The sequence below is a fragment of the Garra rufa genome, chromosome 18 (assembly GCF_049309525.1).
Source record: "Garra rufa chromosome 18, GarRuf1.0, whole genome shotgun sequence".
Lineage (NCBI taxonomy): Eukaryota > Metazoa > Chordata > Actinopteri > Cypriniformes > Cyprinidae > Garra > Garra rufa.
The window spans coordinates 19,246,578-19,265,789 of record NC_133378.1 but is presented as its reverse complement, the minus strand read 5'-3'; the positions used below and the strand labels follow the sequence as shown (position 1 = coordinate 19,265,789).

The window sequence follows — 19,212 nt, the reverse complement described above, 5'->3', positions numbered from 1 at the left end:
GGCCCGAGGCCTAGGATTGAATTAAAGCCTGAGCCTCCGAAGCTGTCCTAGCAAAGCTAGGAAAACGACGGTGCGCGAGTCCCGCTGTCGCCGGACCCCCACCAAAGTTATTTGCTCGTCCAGTTCCAAAAAATGTGACTGTTCCAGTGTCCTATGCAGCCAACAAACCGGCTTTGTCGCCCGTTTGCCTGTACTCAAAAGCCGTTCTCGCGGCTACCCAGATAAATCCAAAAAAGAGTGTATTTTCTGGTGTCCCGGCCACGGCCGATGGTGTCTCATGTGTAGTAAGCATGCCCACTTCCCAGTGCCCATCACTACACACAAGCACAGCCTGTCACACAGGTCCCGCGCACATAAAATCGACTCAGATCGATTGCGCTTCACAACCGGCCACGACCGATGGTGTCTCATGTGTAGTAAGCATGCCCACTTCCCAGTGCCCATCACTACACACAAGCACAGCCTGTCACACAGGTCCCGCGCACATAAAATCGACTCAGATCGATTGCGCTTCACATGTGGTAAACGTGCCCACTTCACAGTGCCCACAGACATCACATTATGCACGTCCCAAGGTTTCTGTAAAAACGAAACCAAAGTGCATTCCCTCTATGCAGGCGAACGTTGTTTGCAGTGTGTTAAATGTGCCTGTTGCCACACAACCACATCCACACACAGACATAATAGTTCCCGCTATCAGCGCCCGCGCCTCGAATGTCACGAGCACGTCTCTTGTGCCACAGCACACCGAAACCACTCCCTTACTGAATGAACGGAGCGCACTTCGTATTCAACCTCTAGCTATTCATGCAGACGCATGGGAAAAGCTTCCAGGGGTTTCAAAATGGGTGCTGGACATTATAAAAGGGAGGCTATTCGCTACAGTTTCACCGACGCCCGCGCCGCTATGCAGCACGCATCGAGACCACGATGCAGACAGAAGTAGCACACCTACTTCGAGCCGAAGTGGCGAAACTATTGAGCAAAGGGGTCATAGAGCCCCTTTCTCAAGCTCAAAGCGAAGGAGGGCTGTACAGCAGATATTTCCTGGTACCGAAAAAAGACGGGGGTCTCAGACCCATACTAGATCTAAAGCAACTGAACAAAGCGCTGGTGAAGCGTCGGTTCAGGATGCTCACGACCAGAAAAATCCTCGCGCAAGTTCGCCAAGGAGACTGGTTCGTGTCAGTGGATCTGAAAGATGCGTATTTTCAAATACAGATAGCGTCACGTCACAGGCGGTTTTTGAGATTCGCCTTCGAGGGCCAGGCATATCAGTACACAGTCCTGCCGTTCGGTTTGTCCCAGGCACCCCGTACATTTACGAAGTGCATGGATGCAGCGCTCGTTCCCCTCAGACTGAAAGGCGTGCGCATACTGAACTATTTGGACGATTGGCTGATTCTAGCGCAATCTCGCTCAGTGCTCGTAGAGCACACGACCATGTTACTCGATCACCTCGAGAATTTGGGTCTCAGGGTCAATTGGGCGAAGAGCTCTCTGTCTCCCAGTCAGAAGACTTCCTTCCTGGGCACAGAATTGGACTCGCTGTCAATGATAGCGCGGCTATCACCACAGCGCGCGGCAGACATTCTGCGCACAGCGGGCTCGTTCCGCTGCGGCGCGTCCGTCCCGCTCAAGAAATTCCAGAAAATGCTGGGTCCCATGGCCTCAGCATCATCAGTTCTCCAGCTGGGTCCGCTCCGCATGTGCCCACTGCAGTTCTGGTTGAAAGCGCGCGTACCGCGCCAAGCATGGGCGTCCGGTCGACTTCTTATCACGGTCAATCAGAAGTGTGTCACAGCCCTGAAACCGTGGAAAGCAGTTGACTGGTACCAGTCAGGTGTAAGCCTGGGGACTTCCTCGAGAATAAAAGTGGTGTCTACGGACACGTCCACCTCGGGATGGGGGGCTCTGCTCGAGGGCAGACCGTCTTTTGGCCAGTGGTCAGAACGGGAAAAGCTCCTGCATATCAACAGCCTCGAAATGCTGGCAGTAGAGAACGCGCTGACACGCTTCTGTCCCCAAATAAAGGAAAACCACGTACTAGTCCGCTCGGACAACATGTCAGTGGTGTCCTACATAAACCGCCAGGGCGGTCTCAGGTCCAGAAACCTGTACAGGCTTGCAGAACGCCTCCTGGTATGGGCTCAGCGCAACCTGCGCTCGCTGAAAGCAGCGCATGTGCTGGGGCTCCTAAACATAGGGCCAGACAGACTGTCCAGGAACAACGTTCCGGCAGGCGAATGGTCTCTACACCCACAGACAGTACAACTACTGTGGAAGAAATTCGGAAGAGCGGAAGTAGACCTGTTCGCGTCTCAGAACAACGCTCACTGTCTGGAATTTTTCTCCAAAAGCAGGGACGCGCTGGCCCACGTATGGCCCCGCCGTCATCTCTATGCTTTTCCCCCCGTCTCTCTCCTACCTCAGGTGATAGAGAGGGTCAAGGAAAAAGGATGTTCAATACTGCTGGTAGCGCCGTTTTGGGAAAACCAAAACCAGTGAGAAGAGACCTTCTCTCTCAGGCCAGCGGCTCGATTTGGCATCCTCACCCAGAGCTGTGGTCCCTTCATGTCTGGGCCACCAGCGAATATATGATGAACTCCCTAAAGGAGTATTAAACACGATCACGCAGGCTAGAGCCCCGTCTACGAGACGGCTCTATTCCTCAAAATGGTCTGTGTTTTCGGGTTGGTGCACAGCCCGCGGCTCGTCACCCACTGACTGTGGTGTGACGGAGGTGCTTTCCTTTTTACAAGAGCTGCTGGACAAGGGCAGAACCCCGTCCACGCTCAAAGTCTATGTGGCGGCCATAGCAGCGTTCTCGAGGACAACGCTAGGTCAGTCAATAGGAAGGAACGATTTAGTCATCCGCTTCCTGAGGGGAGCTAGGAGACTGAATCCCCCCAGACCTCCCTCAGTCCCCGTATGGGACCTTTCTGTGGTACTAGAGGCCATGAAAGGTGGACCATTCGAGCCTCTGCAGACGATTGATCTGAAATACCTGTCTCTTAAGACTGTGTTTCTGTTGGCTCTCGCTTCAGTGAAGCGCATAGGGGACTTGCACGCGCTCTCCGTGGGCGCGACGTGCATGGAGTTTGGACCTAATGACTCTAAAGTCATACTCAAACCCAAGCATGGTTACGTTCCAAAATCCCTCAACACACCGTTTAGGGCACAGGTCATCGCTCTGTCAGCCCTACCGGTCACTGACGAGGAAATGGACGCGAGCCTCCTATGCCCAGTCAGGGCATTACGAGCTTACGTGTCTCGTTCGTCTGCTTTTAGGCAGACAGAACAGCTTTTTGTTTTGTTCTATGGGCGTCCCAAGGGACTGGCCGCGTCGAAACAGAGCCTATCCAGATGGATAGTTGATGCTATTGCACTGGCATATGCTTCCAAGGGCATGCAGTGCCCGCTGGGTGTCAGAGCACATTCCACGAGGGGCGTGGCCTCATCGTGGGCTTGGTCGAGTGGGATTGCCTTGCAAGATATTTGTACGGCGGCGGGCTGGGCCTCTCCGTCTACATTTATAAGGTTTTACAACCTGGAGGTTCCCGCCTTACAGGCCAGGCTGCTGTCAGTCTAGATAATCAGTGTTGTCTGACCTGATGCTATCAGCTCGGAATGCTGCGTCTACTGAGCACAGCTCTAGGGTCGACAGTGAAAGTAGTAGCACAAGATGTGCCTGGGCAAACTGTGTAAAGACCCACATTTCCACGTCAGTTCAGGCCGTAACCCCGCCCTGTATGTACGATAAACTTAGCGTCTGAGCGACGCTGCACTATGTGGAAGAGTGCGGCTTTGCCCCTCCCTCTTCCCCGGACTCCCTGTGAGTTCCCTAGATGATTGTGAACTATATGAACCCCGGGTTTTCGCCCTTGGGTCTTTGGTGTCAGATCTCAGCATGCACGGCGTTTTACAATGGGTCCCCTAGCGTAAGATATCTTACGCAGTACGAGAGACCTCTCGTAAGAGAACGTACTCTGTTACTAACGTAACCTCGGTTCTCTCTAGAGAGGGAACGAGTACTGCGTATCTTGCCGTGCACGCGCACGCTCTGGTTGCTTCGATGATGAAAAACCAGATAATAGCTGCCTGCGAGCGGTATTTATAGGCCTAGACCACGCACTTTTTGGCGAGACGTGACGCAGTGGGATCATTGCCCTCATTGGATCTGGCGTCGCGCCAGGCCTCGCTCGATAGGCTGCTGCAGTTGCCGCAGAGCAGCCAATAGGCGCGCGAGCTGTTTCGCCTATGTCTGTATGCTGCTGCAACGCGTTTTACATTATTACAAAATTAAGGATAATTTTTGGCTTCAATATCTCGCGGAAAAGGATTTTCCCCTAGCGTAAGATATCTTACGCAGTACTCGTTCCCTCTCTAGAGAGAACCGAGGTTACGTTAGTAACCGAGTACGTTACTACAACTGAGTTCTTAGAACTACGCAGTGCGAAAGAATCTTAAAGGAATAGTTCACCCAAAAATGAAAATTTGATGTTCATCTGCTTACCCCAGGGCATCCAAGATGTAGTAGGTGACTTTTTCTTCAGTAGAACACAAACGAAGATTTTTAACTCAAACCGTTGCAGTCTCTCATTCATATTATGGCAGTCAATGGGATCCATGGCTTTGAGAGTCAAAAAAACATACACAGACAAAACCAAATTAAACCCTACGGTTTGTGACGATACATTGAGATCTTAAGACACGAAACAATCAGTCTGTGCAAAAAACTGAACAGTATTTATATATTTTTTTACCTCTGATCCACTGCAATGTCCCACTGTCCTGAGCGCGTTCACAACAGCCGGCGTGTGACGAAAAATGATATAAATACCGTTTACAGTTTTTTTTTGCACAGACCGATTGTTTTGTGTCATAAGACCTCAATGTATCGTCATGAGCCGCGGGGTTTAATTTGGTTCGGTCTGTGTATGTTTTTTTTGACTCTCAAAGCCGTGATTCCCATTGACTGCCATAATATGACTGACAGACTGAGTTAAAAAAATCTTCGTTTGTGTTCTACTAAGGAAACAAAGTCACCTATATGCCCTGGGGGTAAGCAGATAAACATAAAATTTTGGTAGCAGCAGGAACTCTGAAGCGGACGACGGCAACATTTTAATTTGCGGCATTTACAAATGATCGGAGCTGTTTTGTTGCGTGTCATGGGTTTCGTGATAACGGAGCTGAAATATAAACGCACAATTTATGCAATTGAAACAGCACGAAAATCTAACTAAATCTCGTAAGACAACTTGCATCACTGGTAGTTCCTATAGAACTGTTTTAGATCCTACTTTTCTTAAAACTAAATGCGTTCCTAGTTCCTGTGGTGCGAACGCGCCAAAAATGTGAACTTCCGCTAATAGTTCTAGGAACTATGAAAAGATTCCCTGTGTACAAAAATCCCTTTAGTGACAAATCAGCTGAATTTTCAACAGAAATGTAGAGTACATCATAGAAAACTGGCCTGGAACACTTTCACACTTGCCCGGACCAGCAGGGTCATCCAGGTCATATTGTTGAGCCCTGCAAAGTCATGCAACTTCACTTCACGCAGGTCTCCTCCAAAACTATTGATTTGCTAAAGTTTCTTCCTAGCCTTTACACATCTGCCTGCTCTTTGTTTAGATTCTGAGGTGTATCAGTCAGCTGGAGTTGGCCCAGTTGATTGGGACAGGGGTGAAGACGCGTTATATCTCCGGTGTGGTTCGGGACCAGGGAGGCAGCATAAAGGGCTTCCCGTCAGGGGGAGAAGAATTCATGCCCCTCGGCTTAGGTAAGCTATTGTATGACTGCAGTTAATAGCTCATGGATGGGGCCGAAGTGTTCAGTCTGTTTATTGTTTGTTTATTGGTGTGTGTGTGGACGTGTTCCTTATGGAGCAAAACAATATTATTGGTCTCCTGCAGGTACTCTGGTTGGAGGTCCAGACAAGCGTCAGATGGCTCATATCCAGGAGTCAGTGGGGGAGACCAGCTCTCAGAGTGTTGTGGTGGCTGTGGACAGGTGCATTGTAATCACAGGACAATACAAACATACAGCTCTCATACTGTTTATGCTCCTCTTGTCTGACCTTCCGTCTCTCTGTTTTGTGTGCCAGAATCTTCACTGGATCCACCAGGCTTGATGGAAATGCAATTGGTAGGGTTTTTTGTTTTGTTTTAACGTAACACAACATTAGCATTGAATATATTTTCAATACATACACTACCATTTAAAATTTGAGGTTGGTGAGATTTGTTTTGTAACATTTTTGTTGAAAAGAAGTCTCTTATGCTCATTAAGACTTTATATATTTGATCAAAAATACAGCAAACTGTAACACTGAAATATTCTTACAACTTTTTAAAACTTTTCTGTTTTAATATAATTTAAAATGTAATTCTTCAGCATTGTTACTGCAGTTTTCTATGGGAGCCTGTTTCCGACACTGAATAAAAAAATAAAAAAGGTAATTGCAATTTATCTCACAATTCTGACATTTTTTCCCACAATTGCGAGTTTACATCTCACAACTTGCAAGTGCGAGTTATAAAGTCAGAATTGATTTTCTCAGAATTCTGAGAAAAAGTAGCAATTCTAGCAAGTAGTAGAGTAAAGTAGCAAGTCAGAAGTGCGAGACAAACTTCTGTCATGACTTTTCTTTCTTTTCTTTTTTTAGTTTATACATGCAATTGTGAGTTGAGTCAGAATCGTGAGATATAAACTTGCAATTCTGAGAAAATATTAGTCTTTTTTTCCCTCAAAATTGGACTTTATAACTTGCAATTGCGAGATATAAACTTATATATATATATTAATATTTAATTAATTAATACTTTTATTTAGCAAGGATGCTTTAAATTGATCAAAAGTGATAATAAAGACATTTATAATGTTTCAAAGATTTCTGTTTCAGATCAATTCTGTTCTTCTGAACTGTCTATTCATCAAAGAAACCTGAAAAAAGAATATTAGAATGATTTCTGAAGGATCATGTGACACTGAAGACTTTGAAATCACAAGAATAAAGTACATTTTAAAATATATTCAAATATATATATTTTTTTTAAATAGTGAAAATATTTCAAAATGTTACTGTTTTTGTTGTACTTCGGATCAAATAAATGCAGGTTTGGTGAGCAAAAGAGACTTCTATAAAAACATTAAAAATCTTACTGTCCAAAAACTTTTGACTGGTAGTGTATATGGTTTTAAAAGTAGCAGTTTTGAGTTTGTGCAAAATAAGGTCTATTTTTAACATTATATGAAAATGTTTTGTTCTACATTTAATTACATACAGTCAAACATTGAATATGAATTTTGAAGTAGTTGTGTTGCTAAATAAGGACTACTGCTACTATTGTGATGCAAAATTACATGTTTCTCAAATCAAACTGTTGTAGTCCTTATATGCACAATACAATGTAAAATAAAACTGTCACCCTACACTGTTACTCATTGGAAAAAACTACCTTGTTACTGGAAAATCAACATTATTTTGAAAACAATTGAGCTGCTGTCATGCTACTGAGAAGTGTAGCTAGGTTATTTGCGTTGCTACCTGTAGTAAGTTAACCCCCAGCACTGTTTGAAGGCATATGTGTGGGTTGATTATGTGGAAGAAGGTACTTTTAATTCTACTCGTGTAAACTTCACTGAGTGGGTTCTGAGTTTTAGTTGTATTTCCCAAGAAATGAACAGGAACTGCTGCATTCTTAAAATACCATTAGCTCCATGAGCAATGGAAAATTTGTAAAGTTTTATGTTTTTAGTGTCTAAGTGGGTGTCCATGATATTTTCATTTTCACCATATCTTTGGTTTGTTCTCATAGTTTGAGATTAATTAATTTGGTTAGTTGCATCATAAGGAAGTGACTTACAAGGGGTGGGGTTGTTCAGTCCGAATTGCTTCTGGATTTCTGTTAAACAGGGTTGCCATGTCCACAGTTTTTTTTTTTATTATTTAACTGAAGTGGTTGTATTTATTTTACATTTAACCAATAATAAAGCTGTGCTAGATTATGCTCTGGTATAGCTCTTTTATGAAAACAAACTGTGTTTGATTACTGTTATATGTGACCCTAGACCGCAAAACCAGTCTTAAGTAGCATGGGAATATTTGTAGCAATAGCCAAGAATACGTTGTACGAGTCAAAATTATTGATTTTTCTTTTATGCCAAAAATCATTAGGATATTAAGTAAAGATCATGCTCCATGAAGATATTTTGTAAATTTCCTACCGTTAAAATATCATTGGAAACTTGGAAAGCTTATTTATTCAGCTTTCAGATGATGTATAAATCTCAATTTCAAAAAATTGACCCTTATGACTGGTTTTGTGGTCCAGGGTCACATATGGTGAGCTTTAAGTAAAAATTGTGTATAATGCATAACAGTGACTATAAAGCATGTATTTTAGGTATGGAAGTGGCATATTTTGAGTTTTGATATATGTGATAGGGTCAGTGGGCTAGTTTTGGGATTGGGATTGTTTTGATTCCCGATAGGGCTATTTGTTTTTTTACATAGACCTGGCAACCAAGCTGGTAAACTTTCTGGAGGGTACAAGTCATCAGGAAACTGAAATATTTTCTCCTCTATTGTGATGTATATCCGGGTAAACTGCTACGTAAATGAGAAAAAATGTAGGGTGTAACGGTATATGTTCATCAGGAAATGATCGAGTCATTGACAGTAGGGTTAATGTTTATAATTAAAGATTATGAATTCATATAATTAAATAAATGATGTAATGAATCATTTATGATAAACACTGCAATATTCTATTAAGAAATTTTCCATTTTTAATTTTTAATTTTCCATTTTTCATGTTGACCTTTAGGTAATGTCTTAAGTTAACTTCACAAACTTCCCTGATCCCTGTAATACATAATGCATGGTTTAGTGACAGAGCTTCTCTTTGATAAAAGACAATTGGCCTTTTTGGTTCAGAAATGATATAAGAATTTGCAAAGATATCACACCTCAGACAGTGTTAGCAACAACATGAGCTATTCAAATAAAGATTTTTTTGTCTCAAATAATTGCTACATGTTTTGGTTGCACACTACCAGTCAAACGTTTTTAGACAGTAAGCTTTTTAATGTTTTTTTAAAGAAGTCTCTTCTGCTCACCAAGCCTGCATTTATTTAATCCAAAGTACAGCAAAAACAGTAAAATTTGGAAATATTTTTACTATTAAAAAAATAGTTTTCTCTTTGAATATGTTTTAAAATGTAATTTATTCCTGTGATTTCAAAGCTGAATTTTTAGCATCATTACTTTAGTCACATGATCCTTCAGAAATCATTCTAATATTCTGATTTGCTGCCCAACAAAACATTTATTATTATGATGTTGAAAACAGCTGTGTAGAATTTTTTTTTTCTTCAAAAAAACAAAAACACTTTTGGCTGGTAGTGTAGGTGTGTGAATGGCTAAAAATGCTCTGTTTCAGACTATTTGGGTGGATGCATTTTATTTAGTTATTTTAATATTTACTCTAACCATTAGGTGAATGCCACATAAAATGGCCCTCTGGACTGACTCACTCTTCCAACCCACGTTGATTTACTCTGTTCTAAACTAATGTGTTCTGCCAGTAGACAGTGGGCATGTAGATAATGTATTTGGGGGCAAAATGTTAATTGTAAAATCTGCTTTGTTTAGTGGACTTTGTGCGTTGGCTCTGTGCGGTCTCCATGGATGAGCTGGCCTCTGCTCACCAGCCGCGCATGTTCAGTCTGCAGAAAATAGTGGAGATCTCCTACTACAACATGAACCGCATCCGATTGCAGTGGTCACGCATTTGGCAGGTCATCGGAGATCACTTTAACAAGGTCTGTGCATTGACCTTTTGTTTGCCTGTGAAATTTAGCTAAAACCACACTTTCAAGCAGCTAGTTATTAGTGAAAAAAATGAGTAAAACAGCTGTCTGATTGTGTTTTATTTCTGGTTTGGCAGGTGGGTTGTAATCCTAATGAGGATGTGGCCATCTTTGCTGTGGACTCCCTGAGACAACTTTCTATGAAGTTTCTGGAGAAAGGAGAACTGGCCAATTTCCGCTTCCAGAAGGACTTTTTAAGGCCATTTGAACACATCATGAAGAAGAACAGGTGAGGAGAGGGGAATTAGACATGTGAATGATTGAAGAGATAATGAAATGATGCAATCTGATGCAGCATGATGAAACATGTTAACTTTAAATATTTAAGGTAAAGCATGTCATTTTCAGAGGTAAAATATTTTGTTATCCGAGCTTATTATGCAGAAAGAAGTATAAGTAGGCTATTTGCAGGTTGTTTTTTCCAAAAAGCATTGGCTGGAGTTGCATGATTTAGGGACCAAAAAATCACAGTTAAAAAAAATGGCAGGTTTGCTGTGATGGTTTGTCCGGAATGTTGTAATTATATATCAATATGGTTATCAAATAATATGGTTATTCTAATAATAATATAATTATAAGAATATATATAACAAGAATAATTATTATAGTAATAATAATACATTATTGTAATATTTCACTGTAAATGAAAACATGACAATTAACAATTACAATATTACATTTACATTAAAACTAGTATTTAAAATATATTTTTATATGATTTAAATATTAAATATTTTTATATTTACTGTTCTTTTTTACATTTCATAAAATTTATTTTTATTTTAACACTAAAAAGTCAAACTTTTATTTTGATGGAAAACCGCAGACAACCCTTACACAGCACATATATATATATTATTGAAATAAATAACAGCCTTTGCCTTTTTAAATAAGAGTGCCTATTAAATAAATTTATGATTTCAGTTTTTATTTTGATTTATTATGCAGCTGTAACACTGGCTCTGTGGTGCCATTAAAACTCAGTTCGAGAAACTCGATCAATCTGACACAATGTTAGCTCATTCAACAGCAAGTTTGGAGAAGAACTAAGTAAAATATTCGGGAAAACTATCTGAAGTCATTAGCATGCTTTTTATTTTAAGCCGTACATTTCAATTTGTTCTACAGTAACTACTTTATTCATTTTAAAGGTCGCCCACTATCCGGGACATGGTGATACGTTGTGTGGCCCAGATGGTGAACTCCCAGGCTGCTAATATTCGTTCTGGCTGGAAGAACATCTTCTCTGTGTTCCATCAAGCTGCATCAGATCATGATGAGAACATTGTGGACCTTGCGTTTCAAACCACAGGACACATTGTTAGTAAGTACCGGAAAATTCACATTATTATTTTAAAACTTCCATCTTGAACATTTAAAAACAAAACATCATTCTCACATCTATCCTTTCTGTTTTTTCACAGTGAATACATTCCAGCAGCATTTTGCCGCAGCCATTGACTCTTTCCAGGATGCAGTTAAGTGTTTGTCAGAGTTTGTATGTAATGCTGCATTTCCTGACACCAGTATGGAAGCCATTCGTCTCATCCGCCACTGCGCTAAATACGTATCTGACAGGCCGCAGGTGAGTGCTGTCAACTCAGCCTTTGTTACTCATAACCACTGTGCTTCAAAAACTACATTTTAGTCACTCTTCCCCTTTTCAGGCACTAAGGGAATACACTAGTGATGACATGAATGTGGCCCCTGGTGACCGCGTTTGGGTGCGAGGCTGGTTCCCCATCCTGTTTGAGCTTTCCTGCATCATCAACCGCTGCAAACTAGACGTCAGGACCAGGTGGGCCCCCATTTTCAACCCTGCTAGCATCTTTACTTCCATACAAAGAAATTATGTATGTATGTTGTAGCTTATTCTGAGAGTGTTTGTGTGATGCAGGGGTCTGACTGTCATGTTTGAGATCATGAAGAGTTACGGACACACCTTTGAGAAGCATTGGTGGCATGATCTCTTTCGGATCATCTTCAGAATTTTTGACAACATGAAGCTCCCTGAGCAGCAAACTGAAGTGAGTATCAATCTCTGCTTTAATACTACCAGCATTGCAATGTATCTTCAGCAATGCTGCTAACCTAACTACATTTTTGATTACGTGATAGTAGCTTAACCTTTATTAAAAATGCTTTAGCTTTTCCAAGTCTACTTTTCCCATTAAAGAGCAGTGCCTTGCAAAAGTATTCATACCCCTTCGTTTTTATTTTCACATTTTGTTGTTGCAGTCTTGTTAAACTGCTTTAAATTACTTTTACTATTTGTTTTCCACATCAGTCTGCACTACATACACCATAATGACAAAACAGGTTTGTAATAACTTTATTAGAAATAAAAAATCTTAAATGATTCCTATTGCATAAGTATTCATACCCTTTTCTGGGACACTTTAAATTTAGCTCAGGAGCACTCATGTCGCTTGTGGATGTTAATACACTTTAAATGGAGTTAAACTGTGGCAGATCCCTTTTAATGAGCATGATTTGGAAAGGCATACACGTCTCAGAAAAGGTCTAACAGCTGAAAATGAATATCAGAGCAAAAACCAAGCTAAAAATATTTAGGTAGCCTTAATGAAAACCCAGTCCAGCATTCAGAACACAGCAAGCATGGCTTATAGACAACTCTGTAAATGTCCTTGAGTGGCTCTGCCACAGCCTTGGCTTGAACCCAATCAAATATTTCTGGAGAAACTTGAATATGTCTGCCAGCCCCCATCTGAGCTACAGAGCTTGAGAGGTGAAAAGGTGAGGTGAAGAATGGCAGATAATTGCCAAATGCTGATGTACAAAGCTTGTCGCATCATACCCAAAAAGACTTGAGACTGTAAAGCTGCTTCAGCTAAATACTTAGTTGAATACTTATGCAATGTACTTACTTCAGTTTTATTTTTAATACATTTGCAAAGTTGTCACAAATCTGTATTTGCTTTGTCATCATGAAGCATGGAGTGTAAAATGTGGGGAAAAAATAATTTAAAGCAGTGTAACATAAGGCTGCAACATAACAAAACAAGAAAAATGAAGGGGTATGAATACTTTTGCAAGGCACTGTAGTTCACCCAAAAATGAAAATTCTGTCATTAATTACTTATGTTGTTCCAAACCTGTAAGACCTTCGTTCATCTTTGGAACACAAGTTCAGATATTTTTGATGAAATCTGAGAGCTTTCTGACCCTGCATAGACAGTTGATATAAACAATTGATTATCTTCCATGTGAATGGAAGTGCATTCACGAGAATGAATATATAACTTGAATATAGCTAGCTGATTTTTAATTTAAAGGGAACCCCAGGTATTAAGACTTATACGGCTTAATATAACATAAATGATGTCTCTTAATGACATATGTAGTAGAAAACCCACGAAAGATTTGTGTTATTTAAAAATTCACATCGTTTTATACATATTTTGAAATATGGGGGCGTTGTTATTTCGATGCTGTAAAATGGTTGCACTCTGTGAGCTACTGGCTCTACCTGTTGCTATTTTTACCACCACACTGACACAATGACCGTAAATACTTAAAAGAGCTTAAAGATGGCAATGCATATAGGGCTGGGTAAAAAATATCGATTCTCCGATTTTAATCGATCTTCAGTTTAACGCAACGATATCGATTCGGGAAATCCCCGAATCGATTCTTAATGCACGTGCTTCACGTAAGAGGATATGAATATTCCCCTCTCGTCCTGAAGGTGTCACTAGTGTTCCTGCTGAGAGAGTTTTCTCAACTGCTGGTGATCTAATCACAGCGCAAAGGAGCTGCCTTAGATCAGATCAGAACATGTTGATCAGCTGCTTTTTTTTGCCGAAAAATCTGGTTATCAAAAATGATAAGGCTGTAGTTAAGAACTGTTAGTTTTATGGACAGTTAGAATGCTTTGTATACGCAGACAAGGGCTTTATAATGGGCCTGTTTTGAACGTTTTGAATTTAGAAAAATGTTTTATTTCTTAAACATGTTTGAAGTTCTTAATAGATTTCACTGTTGCACATTTACAGTCTTTTTTTTTTACAGTAATGTGCATTTTGCAGTTTGTTTACATGGTGTACAATGGATGCACATATTTATGACTTGTTACAGTGTTCATTTAAAATAAAAGTTGTTTAAAATAAACAACTGTGTGCACCCTATTATTAATGTAGATGTGTATTTCAGTAATAAACTTAAGTAGGAGAGTTTCAGTTACCAGCATTTCTATCAAAATATGGATCCCATGTCTGCAAAACTAACATTTTAAATGAAATATTGATAGCTAATCGATATCGAATCGAATCGAATCGAAATCGGAATCGAATTGAATCGAAACCATAAAAATAAGAATCGAATCGAATCGCCGAATTGGTCACAATACCCAGCCCTAAATGCATATAAGCGCAGACTTAAAATAAATTACATACCATCAATTTTTTTTTCCCCACAAAGAGTCTAAGCATCCCCGGATATCAATTGAAATCTGCACTAAGAAACTCCTTCAGTGGCTGCGGTGTTATGACAAGCATCAGCATGTTTACATCCTGCCAGGGTGGCATCCAGCGTTTCTTGTCTCTGCCATTTATAAGCTCTTTTAGTAGCTGTGGTCTACTAAAAGCCTCAAAGGCATTCAAGAGTGAAGTGGAGAGAACAAAGACGCAGGTCTTTAAGAATTTTTATTCATCCACAGGCTTCACCCATTTTTTCTCCTCTTCTTATCGCTAGGAAAAACAGCAAAGACTTACATGGCTTCTTGTGTTGCCCTTCGACTAAAAATGACAACCAAAATCTGCACAACGAGGCACTGTATCAGTATTTTATTTTCAGAGTTGTTGCGGTAAAAATAGCAACATGTAGCATCACCGAGTGCAACATTTGAAATCATCAAAATAATGGGTCCCCCTTAGTCCAAAATACAAATATGTATAAAAAGATGTGAATGTTTTAAATAATGTAAATCTTTCATAGGTTTTCTACTACATATTTTAGTAAGAGACATCATTGACGTTATATTGAGCCATACAAGTCTAAATAACTAATTGTAAAGCAAGATGCGTGTTTTTTCTTTTCATAGAAAACAGAATGGATGACGACGACATGTAACCACGCCCTCTACGCTATCTGTGACGTGTTCACGCAATTCTACGAGCCTCTCAGCGAGGTGCTGCTGGCGGATATTTTTGCTCAGCTGCAGTGGTGTGTGAAACAAGGTGGGGATTTCACGAATCTGTTGTGCTAATCACAAGGGAGAGTTTAGGAATTTTAAGACATTGCCCTGCTACTTGCTGTACTTCATTCCAGATGGACATTTCAAATGTGACGCCTACACATGTCACATTTGGAGAAACATATTGGCCCAGTGGGTGGTAGTGTTTTAAATCAGCAGGGTGTGGTGATACAGGGAAAGTGTTAGTGTGTTACACTCACAACTCCGCCTCTGTTCTCAGATAATGAGCAGCTGGCACGGTCAGGCACAAACTGTCTGGAGAACCTGGTGATCCTGAACGGGGAAAAGTTCAATCCGGAGGTGTGGGACGTCACCTGCGCCTGCATGCTGGATATCTTCCAGACAACCAGCCCTCATGCGTATGACACCCTTGCACACCACCATCTGTTTCAATGACACTTAATGGCCTTCCGTCTGGATGTGTTTTGATTAGAGTTGTCCATCGATCTCTAGAAAATCACATACATAAATAATTAAATGAATTACATGATTCAATTCAATCTGAAATAAATTTTGGTCACACCAACATATTCCAACTCTTGGCAGGTGTTGACATGACCACTGATATTGAAATCGGAGAGTGTTTGAACCGGCTGTGCAGGCTCCTGTAGCTCTGCTTATGAAATGCTCTCTCAGTTTGGTTCTGACTTTCCTCTTAACAGCTTGCTGACATGGCGACCAGCTGGACAGGAAGAGGAGGTGGGAGAAGGGAAACACATGGTGAGATCACAATAACATAAATATTGCGAATACACATACAAATTATAAGCCACAATCAAGCACCTCCCTTATTCTGTCATGCATTGTGTCCTACGTTCTGCTAACACTGAGACACACCCACCATGCTTTTCTTGCTATTTATAGTCGCCATTTGCATATTAGGCTCTGGTTTTCATATGCATGTGTGTTTGTCTATGGGTTTTTTAGGATGTTGAGTTTGATTCTCAGTCGCAGAGCAGCTTTGAGAGAACTCTTTCAGAGAGAGGACACAGTCAGATGTCCACCGCCAGTGATGAAACCTGGAAAGGGAAGTCGCAAACCAGTACGTACAGCTCAAATGCAAGACTTTAAAATGTTACAAAAGATTTCTACTTCAAATTAAAGAATTCTCAGTTCTGGAAATATCAAGCAGCACAACTGTCTTCAACATTAATGTTGAAATGCTTTTTGAGCAGCATATTAGAATGATTTCTCAAGGATCATGTGACACTAAAGACTGGTGTAATGATTGCTGAAAATTCAGATTTGCCATCACAAGAATAAGTTACATTTTAAAATCTAATCAAATATAAATCTTTTTTCAAGGATCAAGACTTAATAGAATAGAACATATGTAGTAAAAAGCCTGAAATATTTACGTTATTAAAAAAAAAAACTATGGGGGGCATCATTATTTCAATGACATTAAATGTTTTCACTTGGTGAGCTACTGCCGCTACCTGTTGCTATTTATACCGCAACACAACTATGAAAATAAAATACTGATATGATGCAACATTGTGCAACTTTTGGTTGTAATTTTCAATCAAAGGACAACGAGAAGCAATGTAAGTCTTCACTGCTTTCCTAGCAATAAGAAAATGAGAAAAGAAGAGGAAGATGCCTGTGGACGAAAGGGCTTCTTTCCACTCCAGCCCTGATGCCTTTTGAGGCTTTTAGTAGACCACAGCTACTGAAAGAGCTTACGAATGGCAGAGACAAGAAACGCTAGATGCCATCCTGGCAGGGTGTAAACATGTAGTTGCTTGTCATGACGCCGCAGCCACTGAAGAAGTTTCTCAGTTTCACAGTTTTATTTGTCAACAGGCATCTTTTCATTTTTTTCCCTTCTTCTTATCGCTAGGAAAAGCAGCGAAAACTCACATTGCTTCTCTTGTTGCCCTTTGACTGAAAATTACAACCAAAAGCTGCACAATGTGGCATCGTATCAATATTTAATTTTCAGAGTTGTGTTGAGGTAAAAATAGCAACAGGTAGCGCCAGTAGCTCACAGAGTGCAACCATTTGACATCATCAAAATAATGGTGCCTGCCGCCGTCCAAATTATGTATAAAACGATGTGGATTTTTTAATAACATAAATCTTTCATGGGTTTTTTCTACTACATATTTCAGTAAAAAGACATTATTTACGTTATATTAAGCCATACAAGTCTTAATACCCAGGGTTCCCTTTAAAATCTAATATCATATTTTACAATGTTACTGCTTTTACTGTTTAACCAAATAAATGTCACCTTGGTGAGCACAAACTTTTGAATAGTAGTATGCATCACTCTAAACTCAAAAGGAAAGAAACTATAAAGTTAGATTTGCCTAAAGACAATGAAGTCTCCATTTCCCAATTACACACAATGCAAAAACCCCTTTTAAGTTTCAATGAGATTTCTGTCGTGCCGAGAATTTCAAACCTTACCTCGTGCCACACAGATTGCCTACTTTGTCCAAAATTTAAAGAAGTCTGATAAGCTGCTGAAGCCACATAATCGCTTAGAGTTTCCACCAACAACCACATTCTCTTTGAAGAGTATAGCCTCTTCCTTTTTTAAAGTTGGCATGAAACGGAAATCATGACTGACTTTTGTTCCCTATGGTTGACATTTGAGACTGCTCATTGAATAAGTAAAAATTATATGGATTTGATTCTGTCCATTGAGAACTTATTGGAACAAAGAAATAGACCTTCTTGTTGCCCAATCCTTGTGCCACTTTACACATCAACTTTCTGTTAAGAGTTACTAACATGTTACTCTCTTTCTCTGATCTAGGGGTCTCAGACCACAGGCTGTTTGCAGGGCTGCTTATAAAGTGCGTCGTACAGCTAGAGTTGATTCAGACCATAGACAACATTGTATTCTACCCGGCTACCAGCAAGAGGGAGGATGCTGAGAATATGGCTGCTGCTCAGGTTTGTTCACGTAACCTCTGTTTGAACGTAAACTCCATAAAACCTTATGAATTACAGCTAATACAGTTGAAGTCAAAAGTTTACATTCACCTTGCAGAATCTGCAAGATGTTAATTATTTGACCAAAATAAGAGGGATCATGCATAATGCATGTTATTTTTTTATTTAGTACTCACCTAAATAAGATATTTCGCATAAAAGTTTACATATAGAACATAAGAGAAAGTAATAGTTGAATTTATAAAAATGACCCTGTTCAAAAGTTTACATACACTTGATTCTTAATACTGTGTTGTTACCTGAATGATCCACATGATCCCATGATTTTTTTTAATCCCTTGTTTATCCTGAACAGTTACAACTGCCCACTGCTCTTTAGAAAAATCCATCAGGTCCCACAAATTCTTTGGTTTTTCAGCATTTTTGTGTATTTGAACCCTTTCCAACAATGACTGTATGGTTTTGAGATCTGAGACAACTGAGAAACTCATATGTGACTATTAGAGAAGGTTCAAATGCTGACTGATGCTTAAGAAGGAAAAACGATGCATTAAGAGCCAGGGGTGAAAACTTTTGAACATAATGAAGATGTTTAAATTTTTCTTATTTTGCCTAAATAACATATTTTTTCATTTTGTACTGCTCTTCAGAAGCTACAGAAGATAATTACATGTTTCCCAGAAGACAAAATAAGTTAAATTTACCCTGATCTTGAAATTCAAAAAGTTTATACCCCCCGGCTCTTTATGCACCGTTTTCCTTTTGAAGCATCAGTGAGTGTTTTAACCTTCTGTAATAGTTGCATATGAGTCCCTCAGTTGTTCTCAGTGTGAAAAATGGATCTTAATCATACAGTCATTGTTGGAAAGGGTTCAAATACACAAAAATGCTAAAAAACCAAAGAATTTGTGGGACCTTAAGTTTTTTTTCTGAAAAACAGAAGGCAGTTTAACTGTTCAGGACAAACAAGGGACTCATGAACAACTATCGCTAAACAAACAAAAAAAAACACAGCTGTGGATCATTCAGGTAACAACACAGTATTAAGAATCAAGTGTATGCAAACATTTAAACGGGGTCATTTTTTAACATTCAACTATTATTTTATCTTGTGGACTATATGTAAACATCTTTTATGTGAAATATCCTATTCAGGTCAGTACTAAATAAAAAATAACGTGCATTTTGTATGATCCCTCTTATTTTGG

General features: G+C 40.1%; 1 protein-coding gene across 2 annotated transcripts in view; it reads left to right on the top strand.

The window, feature by feature from the left end:
* arfgef2 (ADP-ribosylation factor guanine nucleotide-exchange factor 2 (brefeldin A-inhibited)) overlaps positions 1–19,212 on the top strand; it is a 49,829-nt gene that overhangs the window by 24,609 nt on the left and 6,008 nt on the right. For both annotated transcript variants that reach the window (XM_073822645.1, XM_073822644.1), the window contains exons 22-35: positions 5,641–5,788; positions 5,922–6,018; positions 6,113–6,153; positions 9,665–9,834; positions 9,960–10,111; positions 11,034–11,206; positions 11,307–11,467; positions 11,550–11,680; positions 11,780–11,909; positions 14,945–15,080; positions 15,318–15,456; positions 15,760–15,817; positions 16,025–16,139; positions 17,865–18,004. In XM_073822645.1, coding sequence (XP_073678746.1) covers positions 5,641–5,788; positions 5,922–6,018; positions 6,113–6,153; positions 9,665–9,834; positions 9,960–10,111; positions 11,034–11,206; positions 11,307–11,467; positions 11,550–11,680; positions 11,780–11,909; positions 14,945–15,080; positions 15,318–15,456; positions 15,760–15,817; positions 16,025–16,139; positions 17,865–18,004 — 1,791 coding nt within the window. The remainder of the gene's footprint in view (positions 1–5,640; positions 5,789–5,921; positions 6,019–6,112; positions 6,154–9,664; positions 9,835–9,959; positions 10,112–11,033; positions 11,207–11,306; positions 11,468–11,549; positions 11,681–11,779; positions 11,910–14,944; positions 15,081–15,317; positions 15,457–15,759; positions 15,818–16,024; positions 16,140–17,864; positions 18,005–19,212) is intronic.